Source organism: Gymnoscopelus microlampas, assembly GCF_963454915.1.
Source record: "Gymnoscopelus microlampas genome assembly, chromosome: 7".
Lineage (NCBI taxonomy): Eukaryota > Metazoa > Chordata > Actinopteri > Myctophiformes > Myctophidae > Gymnoscopelus > Gymnoscopelus microlampas.
The window spans coordinates 35465782-35482388 of record NC_139944.1 but is presented as its reverse complement, the minus strand read 5'-3'; the positions used below and the strand labels follow the sequence as shown (position 1 = coordinate 35482388).

The window sequence follows — 16607 nt, the reverse complement described above, 5'->3', positions numbered from 1 at the left end:
GAGAGCCGAGGCTTATCTACTGTGGACTGTAAGTGGTACAATTGCTATGCTCTAGTTTTCCTTCCTATGAAACAAGTCATGGCTATGACTCTTCTATATAAATAAATACATGTTATCTCATCTGTCTTCCTGGCTGTGGTGTGTACATAGATTGTGGTGTGAGTGACAAAATGCTGGCACAGACCAAAGTGAATCACCAGCATACGGGTACTGCAGTCATCATCACAAGGGATTATAGGTGAGAAACAAATGCACAGGAGACAGACACAGAGTCAGAGAAAAGTATGGAAGGTGTGATGCTTTCTGACTTTGTCTGACTTTAACCACTATGGTACAGAGTTTACAGAGAACAGATGGGTGTGGTGTGTGGTGTGATGTGGTGAAAGTTGCTACAACAGCCTACAGGTTTGCCAGGTGAATGAGAACAATGCAAAACATCAGTCATTGCTCTGGCCTTTTGACAGTCCCATATCTGAGCCAAAGATTTGTGCAATTCCCACGACTCCCAAGTAACCATTTGTCACAAATGGAAGAAGTAAACTGGAGTCTGAATGATTCCTAGGAATAAGTTTCACTGTTTCAGAAACTTTCAGTTGCATTCTTTGGAAACATTTCCATTTCCCCCATCAGCATTCTGGTATATGTTGACCCCCCAACCAAGTCACTATTGAAATAACTTGCATTTTCTATTCTATTCTATCCTGCTGTCATTCTCTGGGGCAAGTATTGTTTTCACTATAACAGTTGCAAATACTTTTCAAAACTTGCTGTGCAGTTATAGAGTTCTTTGGACCTAGCCTTATAACACTGTGGTGGTAAATAAACTAGCCTTTGATCAAGACTATCATATATGTATTTTATCGGGCCTGCACCCCCAGTGCGTCCTGGACTTTCACCAGTACCTCCCGTATTTCTCCGAGCATGCACAAATAAAAAATATAAGGTGCTTACCCGGTTGGCCCAAATATGAACTCGCCCTCCGGAGTCTTTGTACAATGTTTTAGTCCGTATTTATCAATAGATATGTGTTTTACTCCCGTCTGTGGCCGAACGCCATTTGTTCTCCCTCGTTTACTTCCTGTTTACATTGAGTGTAATTCCGGCTTTCACCGGATGCGCCCCGTCACTACCGCCCATTGAGTAGTCTCGCGTAGCCACTAGCCAGACAACAAGGATACAGGGAACTTCCGACAGAAAACGACACAGACGGGATTAAAACTCATATCTATTGAAACATTTGGACTAATACATTGCACAAAGACTCCGAAGGGTGAGTTAACATTTGGGGCAACCGGGTAAGTACCTTATATATTTTTGTACATGTAGAAGAACAGAGAAATACGGGCTTTACTGGTGGTGAGAGTGCACGACGCACTGCGGGGTAGTCGCCAAGACTATCGTAATACGAAAAAGTCAGACTCGATAATGCATATGATAGTCTTGAATCTTGATCTATGGCTATAGCAATAAACCATCATGTTGAAATCAGACGTTCTAAGCCAGCATGAAAGGGACTTTCACTTGCTGGCTGCAATTCTATGTACATCATTAGCTATGCCTGTCAAGGCACGTTTAAATTGTAGTCAGACACTGATGCGTGTGTGATTAAGGACTGAGGCAGGGAGAGAGTCTAGCCTATAGCTGAGACACACCCAGTTCAAACATCAGTGCAGTCCCGTGGGTCTATTGTGTTTTTCAGTGGGCGAGGTCTGATTGTTCAGGGCAGGGCTCACCGGCTCAGGGCAGGGCAATGTACGGTGCGCTCGCTTTAAGGACACCTGTAGCGGTAGCCTGCCACTGTACCGCATGCAGACCAGTCCAGACGTGACAGACTGGACTTAACGTGCATTTGGAACGCAGATCCGCTAAAATGATGACGCTCGATCCACTGAAATCTGCCATTTCCTTTGATAATGTCGACTACACGTCTCTCGCGCTGCCCTCCGTCAATCAGTATCAATCGGGTCAACAGCGCGTCTTGGACCAAGTGCAAACTCTCACGCGATCCAAGTGCAAGCAGAGGCAGAGCAGCAGGGGCGGATCTAGTGGACACACTCCTGCATCTCCAATAAGTAAGACAACATCAATGTCATTTCATGTATGTGGCAGGGGTGGAAAAAAGTACTGAAATGTTTTACTTAAGTAAAAGTATCAATACTGCAATGTAGAAGTCCGGTATTCAAAATTGACTTGAGTTAAAGTAAAAAAAAAGTAGGCTATTAGTTTCAAAACCAAAGGTAGAAAGTACTCATTATGCAGAATGTCTCATTTCACAAGTTTTCAAATGTATAAACATTTTTTGAAAATAGCAAATCTACAAGCTCACAATGCTTCGCAAAGCAATGCATTTTGAGCTTAATGTAGATCTACTATTTTCAAATGGTTGATATATATGGCTGAAGTGGGTAATGTATGTTTTGTAATAATAATCAAAATCTACAAAGTGACTAGAGTTTTCAAATAATTAAAGTGGAGTAAAAGTATAATATTTGCCTCTGAGATGTAGTGGCATAGAAGTAAAAGTACTGGAAATTGATAATGCTCCAGTAAAGTAAAATACCTCAAAATTGTACTTAAGTAAGGTACTTGAGGAAATGTGCTTAGTTACTTCAAACCACTGGTTTGTGGCATCCAGATTCCAGGCTAAATGCCAGATAAATACACAAATAAGATACTGGTTATTTAAAATAACTGTTAAATCTGGCTAAATTAGGCTGCCTAGACATGTAAAATAAGTTATTTTACATAGGCATGCCTAATTTAGCCAAATTTACCAGTAATTATAACTGTATTTTACAGTTAGAATTGTATTTTTTGTAGCTTAAGTTTAAATTATACTTCCATGCATTTCATTTGAGTTCAGGCAAAATCCTGATCTTGTTGGTGTGGCTGTTTTTTGGGATGGATCTCTGCCATCTCTCCTTTTTTGTTGTTGAGCACAAAACTACTGCTTCCATAGATAGCTAATGTGTTTCAAATTAGCGTAGAAATGTATTTTTGGTTTCTAAATTGCCATTTCACAAGTTGCAAGTAAGCTAAATAATCAGAATGTAAGTAGCCCAAGTCTAAACGTTTTAATTTAAGTTTTAAGTTGAATATTGACAGCTAAATGTTTAAGTTATTTTTTTTATTTAACATTTCTTTATTTCTATTCAGGCCCTCTGTATGACAACGTGTTCACCGACTCTTTCAAGTCACTTCCCCCTTCACTCAATGGAACTAAATTAGTTGGAAATGGACAATCTAAACTGGTACGGTGGAACCTGTTTGTATGACCCACACACACCACACACTATACCCATTGACCATTGTATTACTCATACTGTATATAGGCTACTACTGTAATAGACAGTATATAACATGAAAAAAGATGATAGCATACGCTTACCATATGAGAGTTCTTAAAACAATGTGGTAAGGGTACTTTCGGGTAATAAATAAGGTATTGAAATGAAATATGATTCATGTGATGACAGTTGTGTTCTCTCATGTTCCAGGACATGGCAATAGTAAGATGAGTGACTGGCTCTTTGCCACTCAAACATAGATCATTGTTGATTACGTTATCTTTTTGTCTCTCATGCCATGTTGTGGTATGTCTTTATCAACAATCTTATTCATCTCTAGTGAGACTCTGTGAATACGTGCTGTTTACCACTGTTCTATATATGCATTTTATTCAGATGTAATTGTCTTTGAACCACAGAAAACAATCGATCGATTGATCGATCCATCTCACTCTGATCCACATAAAATTATATGGATTATCAAATTGATCTGTATGTTTAACTTAAACAAACTGGGACATTCAATAATAATATTGTAAAATATTATGAAATACAGAGGACTTGTAAGTTATACTTGACCTCAACGTTTAAATAATAATTCTCACATTAGGCCTATACTTTACATGCCACCATAATCTTTGGTATAAACATCAGTTGCTGGCCACAGATAATTTTACTCTGCTGGCAAATTTATCTCATCCATATTTGTGTAATTTGTTTTTTTATCTCATTCACCCGGCCTATATAATGCTGTGTTGAATACTGGAAAGAATTGGTCTGTCCTGTTGAGACTGCAGGACTGCCCATTTAAAGCTCTCTCATAACATAATTAACACACCATTTAACCCTATAACATCTCTATTCTTGGGCAAACATTCTGCAAAAATAGCAGATCTACAAGCTCACAACACTTTGCAATGTGATGAATTGCAACCTTATAGATCAGTCATTTTCAACGAAGGTAGTTAGTGTAGAGAGAAAACAGGAGGGGGTCTAGAATAGTTGTGATGTTGAAATAAGCCTTCTTCATGAAAAGTTCTTTTCATAATGCTCATAGTATTTATTCCTTGGATCTACAGCTCAGCCAGACCGTCAATCGCCGGAGCGTCAGTGGTGCAAAGGGATCAGCAGTCCAAAGGAACAGCTACCTATACGAGCAGGGTTACATCCCTGTTATCCCTGTGGCACTTGGCAGAGCCAACACCAGCCGCAGTGAGCCCGATATTACAGGTCGCTTCGTCAAGCCAAATCGCGCTATGCCTTCCCGCAGACTCCTGTCCAACAAGTCCAACACCTTGCTGACAGAGAGAGCCAGTCAGTTTGTGGTGAATGGCCCACCCCAGCCTCAGCCACCACGCATTATGAATGGCACAAGTCACACCAACAACAAGAACAGCCAGTTCATAGTAAGCCAGACCCAACTGTCCGCACCACCATCCAAAGACTTCGTTGTTGATGGTGCATCTAAGAAGATAGGAAGCAAGGCAGATTCCGGGTGAGTGGACCGCTATACATTCAAATTAAAATGTTGTTAATTTCATGTTATATAAGTCGCTGTCGGGCAGAAATCTCCATATTTCTTCTTTTAGTTTTTCCATAAATTAATCCATAATTAATTCCATAATTAATTTGATTTGAATTATTTGAAGAGCAATAAAACCACATGGTTACAGCAGTTTAAGGATTACACAATAAAGTCCTGAGACTTATTTCCTTTGAGGTCCTCTCACAGTTAACAAGTTAATAAGTTAAACATACAATACAAAACACTTGACAGTAACATACAGTACATAGATAAAAACAAGCGCTCCCTTATCTTTCCCTAGACTATACTTTGTATTGTCATATGGCAGTGTTGTGCCAAAACAACCTGAAATAGACGCGCAGTGCATCGCATTGTGATGTGTGTGAGCTTGTAGATAAGCTATTTTAGAAATTAGAGAATGTCTGTGAATCTTCGCCTATAAGATAGATCCTGTGCAGGAAATTAACTTGTTATGACACCACAGCAGTTACGAAACCCAGGACAGATACAGAAAAAGAGATACAGCTAGGAGTAACAAAGAATAAAAACATCTAAAAAGAGTAGCAGACAGTAACGGATAGGCATTAGGAAAAGAGACCAGTAGACTTTGGTATGCTACAGAAATCTAGCTTGGCCCTCAGCACTTGAGCTGCCTGGGGAATGGCATGGTGAAAGAACTATTAACAGGTATAGATACAGTATATGCGTAGTCATATCACAGTATATTAAGAGTATGAGTATATAATAGTGTGTTATTAGCATAATGACATGCCCAAAATAGGGTATGTACTGTATATGTTATTGTCATGTGTTTTGTATTGTAATGTATTGACTGTTAAATGTGAGAGGAGGAGCCCAATGGAAATAAGTCTCAGGACTTTATTGTGTAATCCTCGAACTGCTGTAACCATGTGGTTTTGCTTTTAAAATCAATCAAATCAAATCATAAGGGACGCAGGGTTGAAAGTGGTTAAGTCTGTGGGTTTTATAAATATTACCTAATGAAAAGTATTTACTGTACAAGAGCTTGTGACTAAATAATAACTACATTGGATCCATTGGAACACAGGTTACTTTTTTAAATATCCTGAAAAGTAACTGTTTTGGACATACAATGTTTTCGCCTGACAGCGACGATAAGTTCCTTGCTAAATTTATAATATGCTCCAGTATGTTTCTTAATAGCACAGGTTGATTTTTTATTTTTTTTAACTGTAGCTCTATCAGCAACAGTGGCATTGCTGATATGACAATGAGGGATGCTGTGGAGTATCTCTCTAACAAGGATGAGATCTATCAGCACTGTGGCGCCTCCTTCATTCAACACAACACTTACATTGAAGATGCAGCTAAACAGGAGGTGGTTAATCTTATTCTGTCAAATGTCCATAATTCCACACACACCACATGAGCGTAAATAGCAATTGTCGCTGGGCTGTGACTAATAACTGGTGATGTAGCCTGATGTGTCCACAGTTATCACATAGTAGTTACGTGAAACGTATTTGCACAACGATTAAACACGTCCAGCAGTATCAACCCTCCACACGTGTCTCCACTGCCAGGTTTTGAAACTCCGTGGGGTCGTTCCTCTGGTGGGCCTGCTGCGTAGTCCCAGTCCACAGGTCTATCAGACGGCCTCGGCAGCCCTCCGCAACCTGTCTTTCAAAAACAGCCAGATCAAGGAGGAGGTGCACCGCTGTGGTGGAATCAAGGAGGCCGCTGCCCTGCTCAGAGAGACTGACTCCTCTGAGACTCAGAAACAGCTTACAGGTACGTTCGCACACCTTTGCATGTGCATACATGGACTGCATAAGCAGCCATGCACACTGCATGAGTACTACTACTGCATCTACAGTATTGAACCTACATTATTCACAGGTGACAGTTCCCAAACGTGATCCCCAAACGGTAGCACTTTATAATTACTGCACACTATTAAGCAATAGTTAAGCATTAGTTAAGCATTTATAATACGTGTATTAACAACACACTCACTAACCATGTCTAAATCCTTATATGTACAAATGTATGCACTTATTCGTACTCAAACTCGTGATTTATTTAGGTAGTTATTAGTTAAGTATTTTGTGTGAGCCCATCTAAAGTCAGGACTATCTATGCCTTATAAAGCATTTATAAATTAGATAGAAGCAGTGATATAGAAAATGTCAATACAATCATTAAGCACATTAAAGATTAGGTTATAAATCGGGAATAAAACGTTTATAACTGTGTTTACTAATGCTTAGTAATGTATGAATGATACTATACAAATTATGAATTCATGATGAATTAAGTATTCTCTAACGCTTATAACGAATGCTTAACTAATGATAACTAGTGTAAGTTTATAATTATTATAAAGTGCTCGCTTGCTGTAATATAAATCCATGCCAAAACTAACATCCAGTGCTTAGTTAGTCCAAAACACCCATGTGACAGGACCCAAACATAGGATACACCATGGGAGAAGAGGCAAGGGGAGGTCCACAAGCACAATTTTATTGCCCAATATAACAATTTAACAACAATGTAATGAACATAAATGCCTGTCTGCTCACAGTCACAGCTGCAAATAAAGCATAAATCACAGTTTTAAATGCTGACAGGAATGGCTCGACTAATAACTTAAACAAGGTTCTTTCACCTGCCCAGTGAATGGGATGAAAATTGTCACTCTCCCTTTTACTACTGTATCTGGTTACAATGCTTGTTGCAAAGTTTGTTTTTAAACAAACTTTGCAACAAGCAAACAAGTTAAATAAACTTGGACATTGTTTTGTTGTTGCCGCCAGGCCTGCTGTGGAACCTGTCCTCTCTGGATAGCCTGAAGCCTGACTTGGTAAAGAGTGCTCTGCCTGTACTAATGGAGAGCGTCATACTGCCTCACACAACAGGACCTGATCGCACCATAAACTACAGTCTTGACCCAGATGTGTTCTTCCATGCTACAGGTTGTCTTAGGTAAGGTAAAAACACACGATTCCTGGCTTTGGATATTGTGCATTTGCCATTTCTTAGCTCATTATTAGCTCTTATTGTTAGCTCATATAGCTCTTATTGTTAGGGCGAGGGGATCTGACTTCAAATTAATGATTATTATAAGATAATCATGATTATTTCAAACATATTCCTCGATTGCAATTAATAAATGATTATAAAAAAACTGGAAAATATCAAATCTACAAGCTCACATGTTGCATGCTGCATGCGTTGTGAGCGTGTAGATCTGATATTTTCACTGTTCTTGCATGCCGTCATTGTACAATAAGTATAATAGTATGTGGTTAATCAGATTTCCCCCCCCCCCCCCTTCTTCTCGATTATTCGATTAACCTAAATAAGCAAGGGGCGCCCGCTGGGGGCGCATACCACATAGGCTCTGCAGCCTTACAGCATGTCCCGACGACCTTTGCTGCGTGGCACCTCCCTTCTCTCTCGCCCTGTTTCCTGTCGATCTCCACTATGTACTATCAATAAAAATAAATGAATAAATACATACAAAAAAAAACTACATAGGCAAGAATAAAGCTGTATTATGTAACTTTGTTTTAGTGATGTTATTTTGTCAAATCTGTTTGGTAGAGTATGTTAAGCAAGGGATAATCAATGGGGAGCGGGTCATTATTTAGAAATAAACCCAGACAGGAGGTCTAATCACCGTGAGAGGGTTTATTTCTCAATAATGAGCCGCTTCCCATTGATTATCCCGCTTATTACACGGCTACTTAATAAAGAAATGATAAAGAATACATCACATGGATGCATCACAAAGGATGTAATTGCTTACTGTAGAAAGTATTCCATTAATTTATGCCAGGTGTGTCCACAAAATAGAATCAATATTCGGTTACTGCATTGTCTATTTCTCACCTCAAATGTTTCACATTCTTGAGAGCAATGTTTAGCTGTAAATGACATCGTGTTTGTTTACATAGCTGCCATGTGGATACGGCACCAAATCAAGCAATGCAGATTGATATGAGTGAGCAGGTGCTCTGACCCTGCGTTTTAACAGCGGGCAATACTGGGCGACATCGCCCAAAAAGATAAAGAAAATCCATCTTTCATCGCCCCCCTGCCCACTTCGCCCGATCGCCGGCTCTCATAGACTTTCATTATATTTTTGGACGATGTCGCCCAGTATTGCCCGCTGATAAAACGCACCGTGAGCCTTTCATTAGACAGCGGCCTGTTATTGGGTTCAGCGGTCATAACAGACTGCTGAATTCAGTGATTGACCAATCAGAATCAAGCATTCAACCAAGCAGTGTAATAATGGAATATAACTTATACAATTGGGGTGGTTGTATTTCGTCTCCCTGCTCTTCTATTGAGACATTTAAATCATGTGTCTAGTTTGCACACAATCCTGTTTCTTGACCTGAAGTCTCCCCTGAGCAAGCTCAGTGGTTAAAATTTCAGCACTTCCGCAGAAGACCCGTGTTTAATTCCGGGGTAGGAATTGGAACAGGAAAGCAACAGGATGCAACTTTAAGTCCTTTATTTATTAAAAATGTCGGTTTCGATATATTTTCGGTGAAATGCCCAGCCGCTGGGGTGTAGTCGGGTCGGAACGTTGGGTAACGCCCTTCATACAGTGTTTTGAGCATGCGCCCGCACATGAACGGACATGCACATACGTGCCCGCGAGACTGTGTTCCCATGAACCATCCAATGCAGCCATCCGTGGTGTCTGGTGTAAGGTGTCAATGGTTGACAACTAAAAAAATAAACTGGTCAATTCCTAAACTAAAACTACAAATGCACCTGTAAACCTAACTAAAATAGCTGAAATCAAACGTTAAACTAAAGTTAATATTTTGTGCACGTGTGCGCAACATTAAAATAGCGTTCCACCTGTTAGAAATCCCCACTACACCCTGCCCATCCCTACTTATTGTCAATGTTTGAGCTCACATGTTCGAGTACGGATAGGTCTACTATCACTCTTAAATTATTTAAGAGCATGTCCAGACAGATGGAAATCGATCTGTGTGTGTGTGTGTGTGTGTGTGTGTGACAGCAAGTCAAGTGCAATCCAAGAATATGTCATGTGTCAGGATCCAAATTACCTTGTGTAGCGCTGACACATTTAGCTGAAATAATTGCTGTCTAATTTGTTATCAGTGTTTTACTTTATGTTTACACAACACACACACACACGCAAAATATGTATTTATTTATTTGTTTATTTTCTTACTACTTGCTTACTTTTGTACAGAAATCTGAGCAGCGCCAAACAAAGCAACAGACAGTCGATGAGAAAATGTCGTGGATTAGTTGACTCTTTGGTCGCTTATGTTCAGAACTGCGTGGTGGCAAACAGACCAGATGATAAGGTAAACCTGTACATACAGTATGTCTTTTGACATACGTATGCACACACACACGCACACACACACACACACACACACACACACACACACACACACACACACACACACACACACACACACACACACACACACACACCCCTCACATGCAGAATGGTTCAATTTAAACATGGAACTATAGCACACAATGTTCCGAGATGTGATCTGACATGTTGTGACGTTTGTCCTGAATAACTGTCATGGTCCAGCAATGTAGAAAAGCACAACCTTAGAGGATTATGTAAACCAAGCCTTTTCTTTTATCTTCGTGCCATGTGTAGTGTGTAAAGACAAAGAGTTCATCCATATACCCACAGTACTCACATGAGTCATACTGTCTCAAGGCTTTGCAACCAAAATATCTATCCTTTCTACAGCAGTGGTTCCCAAACTCTTTAGCTGGGACACAAGCTAGTGACAATAGCCGATCTACAAGCTCGTAGATCAGCAATTTGTAGATCTGCAATTTTCAGTACTTCTTGAAAGTTGTTATTTATTCATGGAATTTTTATTCATGGATTCCTTTTAATTTCTGAAAAGGTTTTTTCCTTTTTTTTTGTTTTGGAAAATCTTTTGAAATAATTATAAAACGCCAAATTGTAGGAAACAAATAAAAAGGGATATATACTTGCGACCCATAAAAATGGGTCCGTGAAAGACTACAGCATGTGCACTTACATGTGCCTGTCATTTTGTTCCTCAATATTGGAATAGTCCGTGGAAAACTGTGCCTGCATCCTTCACAACCTGACGTTCCAGCTGGAGGCTGAAGCTCCGGCCCTGTTCAACAGGATCTCAGCACTGTCCAGGACAGCCAGTAAAAGACACAGCCAGGGAGACACCGGCCCGATCGGCTGTTTCAGCTCCCAGAGCAGCAAGGTGCAAGAGCAGGAGGTAAGACAAGCTGTGTGTGTGTGTGTGTGTGTGTGTGTGTGTGTGTGTGTGTGTGTGTGTGTGTGTGTGTGTGTGTGTGTGTGTGTGTGTGTGTGTGTGTGTGTGTGTGTGTGTGTGTGTGTGTGTGTGTGTGTGTGTGTGTGTGTGTGCACGCGTGCGTATATCCGTATCTGAACCACTGATGAGAAAAATGTGGATCAGACATAATGGCGCACAGAGGTTTCTAAGTTATTGTAGGCCTAGTCCATGTCCGGTATGCATAGTTTAAGTTTCTGAGAGGAGCGCTGCTGATTTCATCCTGTTGGCGTGATGGTGTGGTGTGTGTAACAACCCGGTCATTTACGACCCGAGGTGGTATCTTTGCCACCCACAACCATGATAAGTTGATGTTGACACTGTTTCAGGTAAGCTATTTGTGTTAATAACACAATGTGGATTCGAATATTGCACGTGTCAATCCGCATGCTATTGCTATGGAGATGATATCCAAACTCCAAAGTGCTCATAAAACGCTGTGTGTGGACACAGGCCCTAAATGAAAGGCCGTTGTTTGTGTGGCGTTGTGTGTGCCAAGTCCACCCAGTAGCTATCCCATAGCCTGCGAGGACTCTGTAACCATGACAACACAGCACATAGGCCGGCCGCGCTAATACAGATCCTATAGCCCGCGGTGCACGTAACCGTGGCAACAGAGCCCATAGCCTGTTGCCACGGTTGACAAAAACGGTACTAAACGGCTCAAACTTGGGAAAAGTGAAGAACGGGCCACGTCACTGTCTGCATAAGCTAATGGTCAATGCCCATGTGTAAGTTCAGATCAATTGCTCAACCAACTGTAGGATAATAGGATAGTGTGAGCTGTTATGGCCATTTCAGATTACTGAAAAATATACGTGTAATGCTTTCAGCATAATTATTTGAATCTGTGTTCTCACAGTATCGACTGTAAATCAAATATGATATGTGCTGTCACATGTGTGATGTAAGCCTTGTGAGAATTATGACAATTACCGACAGAGGACTCTGCCATTTCTTGCTGTAGCGTCATTTTGACTATCCAGTTGTGGAAGAGCTACACCCTAAAGGAGCGGGCTGGCTGATCCACTCCAAAACCTTGCAGAGTTACCTGTCCCTGATCGGTTCCAGCCAGCAAGATGATACCCTGGAGGCCTGTTGTGGAGCTCTGCAAAACCTCACCGCAACCCAAGGAATTGTAAGCGTAAACTTCTTCTGAGTCTACTCTAATGTGGTATAACATTTTGAATAGTCGTGTTCCTCATTCCTGTTGAATGAGCGCAGGGTACCTGGGCTTCAACTTTTAACTAGCCCCGGGACTAAGGATGGTAATGTTGGTCGCTCTGTGCATAACCTGTCCACTTGCACCTCCAAATCTAATATGCGGATTGCCATTGAACTTTTCTGTTCATCTACTAGCTGGATTGCCATGGAATTTGCTGTACACTTTCATGCTCCCAGGAGGATGACCTATACTGATTTGTGTAGTGTACTCCATACCCCCTTGTTGTTTAGTGTTAGAGTTAATAGAATTTGTTTTTATGTGATTGTAGTTCCTCTGTGACTGCAAGCTTGTGCCTCAGAGGACACCCTCAAAAAGTTGCTTGTTTGTACTGTATATGACAACATTTCAGATTGCCCAAAGGGTACAACGACACATCTTGTTTGTGATTGGACAGAACCCAAGTCAATTCAGATTCAATCAATGCTCTCATTTGCTCTAATTGGTTGTTTCCCTGTCCGGTGTCATTGTGTCACTTCAGACTAGAGTTTTTGCTGGATAGGCTCTCCACATCAATTACAATTTACAATTTAGCAGACGCTCTTAATCCAGAGCGACTTACACTAAGCAGGTAAATACGAGGAAATACATCAAATGCATATAAATAGTCATCTAGGATCATAGGTAAACCATAGTCATCTAGGATCATAGGTAAACCAAGAACCTATCATCAGTCTAAAACAGTATAATAAAAAAACATTAATAATCTAACTATACACAGTATAGGATGCCAGGCCTACAAATTAACCTGGCTAGTCTACATAACATGCTATCTAAATCATCATGCATGTGGTTGAAAAATTATGGTTGAAAATGTATGTACAGTATCGTCTGTTTTGTGGGAAAACATTTCAGTCCCGTCCCTCCCAAATTTTGCCACTCCGTCTCTTCAGTCCTAATCATGTCAAGTGTCCTTTTAGGGTTTCACAGGACATTTCCATCCGCCTGTCTGTCTGTCCGCCTTTCCTTCCTTCCTTCCTTCATTGATCCCACGGGGGAAATTCAGTTGTCATGGCAGTATGGCGCTTATGCCCTCAATGGTAATTATGCATCGTATAAATAGGAGGCACAGCTGTGATGATGGTCTGGTATCAAGTGTTGGTGCAGGGTAGACATGAAGTCTATGAAGTGAGGTAGTGTATGTAGTAGGGGTGGGGTGTGCGGTGCTGATGGATGGCAGCTGTGTGTTTAGAAATCTGACAGCTTGGGGGGCAGAAGCTATTACACAACCTTGCAAAGCTGGTTCTGATGCTGTGAAAGGGGAAAACAGACTGTATGAGGGCTGAGATAGGCTGTTCACGATGGAACACGTCCTGATGGAGGAGACCCCTGTGATTTCTTTGTATTTTGTGAAGAGTCGTTTTGTCAAAATGTGTTTTTGTTTTCTTAAATGTTTTGTTAAATGTTGTGTTTTGTGAAACATGTTTCGTGAAATGCCATCGTGTTTTGTGAAACTTGTTTTTCGAAATGCCGTAGTTTTTTTTGTGAAATGTGGTTTTCACAAAACTTGTTTTGTGAAATATCTTTGTGTTTTGACCCCCAGGGCCACTGTAGCACACAGACAAGCATTCAGTTCCTTCATTCTTAGTGATGAATATGACCTTTTGTTCTCATAGGTCTCCAGTGTAATGAGCCACACCATTGTGCAGAAGTTAAATGGCTTGCAAGTCATTGCTCCCCTTTTGAAGTCACCCAAGCCTAACTTGCAGAGGAACAGTGTGGCCCTTGTGGGGAACTTGGCCCAGAACCAGAACCTGCAGTCTGCCATAGGTGAGTGAGAGATCCAAGACCATGTCAAACAACTTGTATTATGTTGTTCCTTCATGATGACCCTAAATAATTACGTGCAAATGTACGTGCTTTCTTGCCAACGGATTTTTTTTTACTCTCTCATTGAAGCCCGTAAGGCACTTCCAGAACTGACAGGAATCTTGAGTTCCGGCACCAAAGAAGGGAATGAGTCGGACGACACCCTGGCCATGGCATGTCAGACAGCTCACTGCTTGTTAAGAAAGGAGCCTGAGCTTGGGAAACGCATGCTCAGCAACAACCTGATCAACTCACTGAAGAATTTGAGTCAGAACAAGTAAGGTTTCATGGGTGGGAGGATTTGTTTCATATGCACTAATATATCACCATAGATCATGATGACTGAAATTTGATTTCAGCTATTAAAAGCACTTCATTCATTATTGAGGGAACAAAGGTTTAACAAAAAGTATAATTCATTTTATGTTGTCTTTTTTCTTTTATTTTTTGCAGTATGTATGGAAATTATTTAATTCCGTTTTTGTGGATTATGTATGATTGTGTGGACATTGTACAATGAAATATTAGGAACATAGCGCAATGATTTAGATTTTGCCTATATTCTAGTAAACAAGTCTTGTTTCATGATAATGTGTGTTCTCTTTCTGTTAGGTATTTCCCCAAAGCCAGCAAAGGTGCAGCTCTACTTCTCTACAGCCTCTGGTCGGATAAAGAATTACAGAACTTCCTGAAAAAGGTAAGCGAGTTCAATTGTCTTCATGGCTATAGGATTCACCTCAGGGAGCTATCTCTGCTATGTGTTCCCCTTCACACCAAAAGCCCACGCCTCTCTGAGGTATTTGTGAGAAAAGAAGAGAAGACAGGTTCAAAGCTTAGGTTGGTGATATGGAAGAATATCGCCATGACAAAGCTAACACACGTATGTGTAAGGCATCTGGTAGCACAGGTTCAAAACATAATCCTAAAATTGTCATTCACATAATGATATACTGTAGTACAGAAATTGTAGCACACTGGTGTGTGTTGTTATGCAACCCCTTTTCCTATTACGTCGTCACTGAACTCACTTGAAATAGAGGATGTGGTATTATTGGGAAAATCTCTCACATGCTCATAGGTTTGTCAGTATTTCAGGTAGGATGAGATTGTTTCAAGACTTGTGATGGAATTTTAATTCACGTCTCTCCCTTGTCTTACAGCAAGGAATGAATAAGGCTACGTTTGTGAACGACGTCACCATGGCAGCACTCAAGTCTGTCCAGGTTGTGGAATAACATGCCGGCCAAAAAGAATCCCTGTGGATACTTTTTTGTAGAGCACTGTTTCTCAACGTTGGGTTCGGGGACCACCACAGTCCAAATGGACGCTACACGGGTCTGTAACTCTGAGAGTGCACAATGGGTTGTCTCTGGGACCCCAATCTACTCTGAGTTACAGACCTGTAGGGGTCTATTTGAATCCCGGTGGTCACCAGTGGTGTAAACGACTCGACTACAGTTGCTCTTCACACCGCCACTGGGACATGCGCTGTGAGCAATGAGGCTGAGCAGCTAAGCAGCATGGTTTCCTGTCTCATTTCACTAGAAGTCATACAAAATCATTTTTAAAACAATGTTTCTGATGGATGCTTTACACATGTACTGTAAATACTACACCCCCCGGATGTACTATAGATAAAGGTGAAAGGTAGAGATATACTGTATGTATTTGTTACGCATCAGCCAATGCAATTTGTATTTGCTTTTATACTCTGTTAAGGTCAAATGTATTAACAAGGAAATATGTGCCGCCGCCTACCAGAATGACCCTTTCTTGCTTTATGAGTTTGTTTCGTTAGACATTTTATATGAGTATTAAACACTTTGCACTGATACTATTTATTTGTTTTCGTTTTTTTCATTAACCAACTTCAACTTCAACTACTTGAATTGATATTTCTATTGTTATTTGTGTCACAAAAGCTACAAGTATCACCAACTTCATATTATCTTTTCTGCAGTGTCTCACATTGACACAGGTGCAGTTTGCTATGGTAACACCTAACACACTCCCAGTTAACATTAGTACCTTCTGCCTCGTTTAATAGAACTTGATTTCCAGGAGACACCCACTGCTTTATTTCTCAATTGTGACTGATTCACAGATGTTGGGAATGTTGCATTCGTCACAATTAGTCATTTGTATCGTAGTCACAGCTGATGCCTAATACTCAGCTCACAGGTCTGTTTTCGTCACTTTCCTATTTTGTGAGCTTAGACTGCCTTCAGGCAAATAAGAAAAATCTCTCACAACAAACAATTTACGCCAGCTCTATGATTTACAGGGCTTCTAGAACCAGACAGTTGTAGCTGATGTGGCTTTCAGTTTACTGCATAGAGTACAAGTCTGAAGTAAAGAATAAAACACGCCCTGGGTCATGAAGATATTTTCCCATTTATTTCCCATTCCCTTTTTTT

General features: G+C 40.6%; 1 protein-coding gene across 1 annotated transcript; it reads left to right on the top strand.

The window, feature by feature from the left end:
• The first annotated feature begins 1742 nt into the window (after positions 1–1742).
• Positions 1743–16024, top strand: pkp1b (plakophilin 1b). Its single transcript, XM_084063186.1, has 13 exons — positions 1743–2072; positions 3157–3251; positions 4367–4782; positions 6031–6172; positions 6378–6585; positions 7611–7779; positions 10040–10157; positions 10905–11084; positions 12127–12297; positions 13998–14151; positions 14281–14467; positions 14803–14887; positions 15351–16024. The coding sequence occupies exons 1-13, from the start codon at positions 1871–1873 to the stop codon at positions 15423–15425; spliced, it is 2202 nt and encodes a 733-aa protein (XP_083919312.1). The 5' UTR covers positions 1743–1870; the 3' UTR covers positions 15426–16024.
• Positions 16025–16607: the final 583 nt, after the last annotated feature.

Excerpts from the sequence above, each read along its gene's own strand:
- pkp1b (XM_084063186.1), top strand. The coding sequence starts at position 1,871 with ATGATGACGCTCGATCCACTGAAATCTGCCATTTCCTTTGATAATGTC. Across the intron at positions 3,252-4,366 it reads GAAATGGACAATCTAAACTG|CTCAGCCAGACCGTCAATCG; the intron begins GTACGGTGGAAC and ends TTGGATCTACAG. Across the intron at positions 6,173-6,377 it reads AAGATGCAGCTAAACAGGAG|GTTTTGAAACTCCGTGGGGT; the intron begins GTGGTTAATCTT and ends CTCCACTGCCAG.